The sequence below is a fragment of the Rhagoletis pomonella genome, unplaced genomic scaffold (genome assembly GCF_013731165.1).
Source record: "Rhagoletis pomonella isolate Grant_MI unplaced genomic scaffold, Rhpom_1.0 Rhpom_scaffold_00001, whole genome shotgun sequence".
In the NCBI taxonomy this organism is placed as follows: domain Eukaryota; kingdom Metazoa; phylum Arthropoda; class Insecta; order Diptera; family Tephritidae; genus Rhagoletis; species Rhagoletis pomonella.
In genome coordinates this window covers 84,323,164-84,329,436 of record NW_023458555.1, presented here as the reverse complement: position 1 = coordinate 84,329,436, position 6,273 = coordinate 84,323,164, and the positions used below count along the sequence as shown (strand labels likewise).

The window sequence follows — 6,273 nt, the reverse complement described above, 5'->3', positions numbered from 1 at the left end:
TGCATCGTATTGGGGTTAAGAAAAAACAGTACTGAAGCGAAGGCTTGATTTTATTAGAAGAAAAAACTTCAGATTTCTTCCGTTAGGTATGTACTTGACACAATATAATATAGATATATATTTACAAGGTTAGTGAAACACTTATATATACATGCGGAGAGGATGCCCGCTAGTTGGCAACCTTTCTTAGCTGATGCATTTATTTTCTCCGTTTTCTGTCTCTTTTCGCTCTCTTCGCCCTCGATTTACATGGATGCCAGAACGCGGCGACGGCTAACTCAGCCACAGAGAATGCCAGATTGTGGCGACAGTTTGCATGATAAAATAACAGCGAATTGAAAGGCGACGGCCAGGGCAATAGTTCGATCGAGTTCGAACATGCCGCCCCCCATGCTGGGATCAGCATAGTCCTCCATTTGGTTTGGGCTTAACGCTGGCCAAGAGGAGAGAGTGTGCCAAGTGCAGTATTTCGTTGCTAAAATCTGGAATGCTAATTTTGAGTATAAGTGGGTATCGGCAATGGACACAGCTTAGAGATTGAGCGCTTATACGTTCCATTTTTTGTGCGTACGGTGACTACGCGCACCAGGTTGTCTGATCCGGGATGGAGTTCAATAACGCGAGCCATAACCCACTCATTTGGTGGTAGTCGGTCATCTTTGACTATAACTAAGTCATTCAGTTGTAAGTTTGGCTGCATTTTGCACCATTTTGGTCGCGTTTGCAGATGAGCTAACCAATCGGAAGTCCATTTCTGCCAAAAGTGTTGTAACATTCGTTGTGTTTGAATAAAGTGTTGACTAAGTGAAACGTTTGGTACCGCTGAAGTAACAGGCGGTGAAAGAAGCGGGCTCCCGATGAGAAAATGCCCGGGGGTGAGCACCATCAAATCATCTGGGTCTGAAGTCAGCGGACATAGTGGCCGAGAGTTTAGGCATGACTCAATGCGTACAAGAAGTGTTGATAGCACCTCAAAGGTAAGGCGTGTACCATTTAGAACGCGCTTTAAGTGGTACTTGACGCATTTCACATTAGCCTCCCACAGACCCCCAAAATTGGGGGAGTGAGGGGGATTGAAATGCCATTGGATGCCGTGGCTGGCGATATGTGGAACGACATCTTTCTTGATGTCTTCGAGAAATTTCCGCTGGCTCACCTGCAACACCTTATCCGCCCCTACAAAATTCGTCCCGCAGTCGCTGTACATATCTTTGCACAGTCCTCGCCGGCCGATGAACCTTTGCAGTGCGAGGATAAAGGCTTCGGATGACATTCCGGTAACCGCCTCCAGGTGAACTGCTTTCGTTGCTTAGCAAATGAAAATTGCAACGTAGCCCTTGTATGTGGTGTTCCCCCGGTACCGTGATGATTTTAGTTCGATAGCACCAGTATAATCAATACCGGTTGCTAGAAAGGGGCGTTGCGGTGGATTGACGCGGTGAAAGGGCAAATCTCCCATTAGCTGTGAGGCTGCAACTGGTTTGTTGCGAAAGCAGATGATACATTTACGCAATTGTTGCTTAACTGCGCGCCTGACGTTTATAATCCAAAATTGCTGTCGAATGTGAGATATAGTTAGTTGCGGGCCACCATGCAAAGTTGTTATATGCGAGCTGTTGATGACCAACCAAGTGAAGTGATGACAACTCGGTAGTATAATTGGATGCCTTTGTGTATATGGTAACATAGCTCGTTGAATTCGACCGCGTAAGCGAAGAACATCTTGATCATCCAGGAATGGTGCTAAGCTCGTTAGATTGCTATTGCTTGGCAGCGACCCCTTTCCTTCAATGCACCTTATCTCTTTCGAAAACGCTTCCTGTTGAACAAGCTTCACAATCTTAGTTAAACTTTCGTTCAGTTCTGCGACTGACAAAGGTCCCGTCAAACGCGTAGCAGTTTGGGTACGAGCGTTATAGGCGAACCGAAACATGTAAGCGCACACACGTATCGTTTTGTGAAGAGAAGAGTACCGAAAAATTACGGAATCTTCAGCGATAGCAAAGTGCACTTGAAGTTGTTTGCGCTTGACTTCAGCTACTTCCTCTTGCACATCCACTGCTGAGTGGTCAAATTTGGGCCAATCCGTGACAGCTTGCTTTAGCCAGGGAGGACCAGCCCACCATAGCGCGAATGTCGATAAAACCGCGGGAGTTAATCCACGAGTTGCACAGTCGGCAGGATTTTGAAGCGTATCGACGTGGCTCCACTGATGAGGCGAAGAGGCTTGAAGGATTTTACTTACTCTATTCGATACCCACGTTTGCCATCGGTTGGGATCACCGACTATCCAATGCAAGACAATTGTAGCGTCGGTCCAATAAAAAATGGGCAAATCTAAAACGTTAGCCTTAAACGACCGTTGGGTCCAAGATGCCAATTCTGTCGCCAGCACGGCACCGCTGAGCTCGATGCGCGGTACTGTAAGAGCCTTCGTTGGCGTTACTCGGCTCTTGGCTATAAGCAAGGTAGTATAAATTCTATGGTCGGAACATTCTACACGCAGATAAACACTGGCTGCATAAGCTGCGGTTGAGCCATCACAAAAGGCGTGAAGTTGTAGTGACTTGATATAAATTGGCTCGTATTGTAGCCATCTGGGAATCCTAATGCTGTGCAGGGTAGATAAGGTGCTTAGAAACTGTTGCCACTGATGATTTATGTCTTCTGGAAGATCTTCATCCCACCCGAGAGCCATGCTCTCTTGACGCTCGCTTTGAACCTTGTACATCCACACAGACTTCAGCAGAATTTTAGCCTTTATTATGACAGGTGCAATAAGTCCCTGTGGATCAAACAGCCGAGAAATTGTGGATAGCATAGCACGTTTTGTTGCTGAGAAATCAATTTCAAAGTTAAGCTTGAAAATGAACATGTCATGATTCGGTTGCCAGCACATGCCTAGTGTTTTGACCGTTTCGGTGCTGTTGAAGTTTAAACAGTTGCTTCTTGACATGTGCTCCGGAGGAATTCCATCCAGTAAAGCGATCGAGTTGCTGCTCCATTTGCGTAAGTTCATCCCGGCAGAGCGCAGGGTTGCAGTAACTTGCTCAGGAATAGCTATAGCGCCTTCGATGGAGTCACTGCCGGATAGCACATCATCAACATAAAATTCGTGTTTTAGAACCTCTGTTGCTAGTGGGTATGACTCCTTTTCATCTTCGGCAAGTTGATGGAGTACACGTATTGCGGTGTATGGAGCCGAGGCCGTTCCAAACGTGACTGTAGTGAGACAGTATTCTTGAATATTTCCTTCGCTATTTCGCCATATGATACGCTGATATTGCGAGTCTTCGGGGTGCATATCGATGCATCTATACATTTTCTGTATATCAGCAGTGAACGCGTATTTATGTTTTCGCCAATTCAAGATTACTGCCGACAAGTCATTTGCAGCGCCGGGCCAGTGCACAAAACATCATTCAAAGATCTGCCATTCGTCGTCTTACACGAAGCATCGAAAACAATGCGTAACTTAGTCGTTAAGCTCTCTTCTTTAAGCACCGCATGATGCGGCAGAACGCACGATGTCACCGTTGGAGTAGTCGCCGGAGTGAAGGTGCAGTGATCGCTCTCCGTTGTTGTAGCGGGCGTAATTTGATTTAATACGAAGTAGTCATGGATGCATTCGCTGTAAAGCTTGCACATTTTCTCGTCGCGTTGAAGTTTGCGCTCTAGGCAATAAAAACGATTTAGTGATGTTTGCTTAGACTTGCCAAGTGTTTGAGTTTCATCAAACAAATGCTTTAATGGAAGTCTTACCAAATACTTGCCATTGGGTTGACGCAAATGTGTTTGCAGAAAATGGTTTTCACACCAGTTTTCTTCGAGAGATAATGCTCGGTCCTCAGGTATTTGTTCATGTTCATAAAACCTTTGAACGAGAGATTCAAGTTGAAGCGTGGAGTGGTGACAGCGAATGCTTGTTGAGCGTTTGGAAACTGGCGTTACATTTCCGGTCAAGATCCACCCCAATTGTGTGCGTTGTACGATTGGTTCGTCGAACCTTCCGATGCGAGTTTCGGGTAACATGATACGGGCCATCATATCGGCTCCGAGGAGCAAGTCTATACGGCGGGATTGGAAATAAGTGGGATCAGCGAGTTGCAGGCCAAGTATGTGCGGCCATTGCTGCGCCACAATTTTCTCACTGGGTAGATGGATAGCGAGCGAATTAAGAACGTAGGCTACGTCTATTTCAGTGTGAAAATCAGGATTGATACATGAGCGAATGCTAAAACTGACAGTAAAGTTACAATGTTTTGAGGGGGTGCCGGTCACCCCGGAGATTTCCGCTGAAGTTCGAGTGCGAGTCAAGCCAACGGTTTGAGCGGCGTGTTCCGAGATTATCGTTGCTTCGGAGCCATTGTCAATGAGAGCGCGTATAATTTCTGTTTGACCAGTGACGTTATTCACTATAATTACCATTGCAGTTGCTAGAAGAACCTGTCGCCCTGGTTTTTCTGTAGTTGTTGTTGCTACAAAAGCAGAATTTGCTGCCTTTGAGGCTGTGGTGGTTGAACTAAATGTGCTTTCACGTCGGAAAGGCAGAGCTGTGGGATTCAGCTGTGGTTGTGCTGCTGAAGCTCCATCGGTTTGTGGAGCTGATTTCGGAAAGTGCAACAAGGTGTGGTGTCTTTGTCCACACTGAAGGCAATTTTTTGTGCTGGGACACTGAGCAGCTCTGTGCGAGTTGCTAAGGCAATTTAAACATAATTTTGCGCGGTCAACAATAGCTTTGCGCTCGAAACAGTCCTTAGTCAGGAAAGTCGAGCAACGGCGCAATATGTGAGTATCACCACATAGGTAACACGAACCTGCCCCTTTTGGTTGGGCGGTTACATGAAAGCTTCTGCTGATTGACTGATTCGCTTTCCAACTGCTGCGTTTCTCTGGCGAATGAGCTGACGGGTTAGGCTTTGAGGATGATGGCGCATCAATGTGACGCTGCCTGTTTTCGATCACGTTAATTGTAACTAAGCGATCATTTAAAAACGATTCAAGTGCGGTAAAGGTTGGAATTGAAGTGTTACTACCTAAATGATGTTCCCATGCCTGATGCGTCTCTTTAGGGAGCTGCATTGATACGTAGTAGGCAATCCAGTGGTCACAGTCGGAAATAGGAATTTTTAGTCGCTGGAACTCATTGATGCACACCCTGGCCGCGTTTAGAAGTGATTTAATCCCATCCGACTGCTCTTTCGTAAGCGTAGATATGCTGAACAGCTTGTTCATGTGGTGCATGAAAAGAAGTCGAGGGTTATTGTACCGCTTTACTATTAACTCCCAGGCTGTAGGATAGTTAGTTTCGGTAAGATCCATTTGCTGCACATCGAGGTCTTTATCATCAGGTAGCGCCCTTTTCAGAAAATGGAACTTGTGGATCATACTCAAACTCGAATTGTTATGAATTAAGCGAATATAGGCATCGTGGAAAGTTGGCCAGTCTGTGTACTTTCCAGTGAATAATGGCAGGGGTAATTTCGGTAGTTCAAGCGACGACGTTTGCATATGCCCCGCAGATGGGTTCGGAGGAGCGCCTTGCGTTGATTTAGGCTGTTGCTCTTCCAAGGCATCTAACAGTGCAGCACGCAAGTCGAAGTAGAGATCCTCAAATTTTGATGCCGCTGAATCTTTAAAATATGGTGAATCGCGACTCAGAGAAGAGCAAACAAGGGTTTTGTGACCTTCAAAGAATTCTTTATGCAGCAGCTCAACCTTATCTAGCCGGACTTGGCAGTAGGCTTTAGTTTTCCTGGCACAAGAGTCCTTTTTGAAGTTCTTATTGATTTGTTTGAGACCGTCATGATGAGCTGCCTGCAATGCCAAGAGTCCATCGTCAACTGCCGGTGGCGAAGCTGGCGGATTGTCTTTGGTAGGAGTCATCGCGCCTATTCCCTAACCGATACCCTACTTACTCTCTAGGTGTTGACGCAATGCAATGTCGTTAGTTAAGCAACCAACTACTACAACTATGGTGCACTGGCACACTCACCTGTATGCTGTCTATGCTATCTTGGATGGTGTAGTATGGATTCAGCTTCGATGTCGTCTTGGAACGGAGTTTGGACTTCTTCTCGAGTAGGTGGACGACTTGTTGAACACCACTTGTTGTTTTGGGGTTATGTGGTGACGTCATCAATTAACACGCTGCCCTTTACAAACGGCAGTGATGACAAATATTTCGCGGCAAATCGTTTTTTCCGTCAGCAAAGGTGAACGTTGTATGCAGGCTTATTTGTGATTGTTGGGTTGGGATGGTTTTCTAGCTTA

The 6,273-nt window shown here is 46.1% G+C and overlaps 2 protein-coding genes across 2 annotated transcripts; both read right to left on the bottom strand.

Annotated features, from left to right (window-relative positions):
- Positions 1-1,309: 1,309 nt before the first annotated feature.
- Positions 1,310-3,322, bottom strand: LOC118733694. Its single transcript, XM_036463209.1, has one exon. It carries the CDS (start codon positions 3,320-3,322, stop codon positions 1,310-1,312), a length of 2,013 nt encoding a protein of 670 aa, XP_036319102.1.
- A 50-nt stretch (positions 3,323-3,372) lies between these two features.
- LOC118733684 lies at positions 3,373-5,886 on the bottom strand. The gene has a single exon (XM_036463198.1). The coding sequence runs from the start codon at positions 5,884-5,886 to the stop codon at positions 3,373-3,375; it is 2,514 nt and encodes an 837-aa protein (XP_036319091.1).
- Between the last annotated feature and the right edge of the window lie 387 nt (positions 5,887-6,273).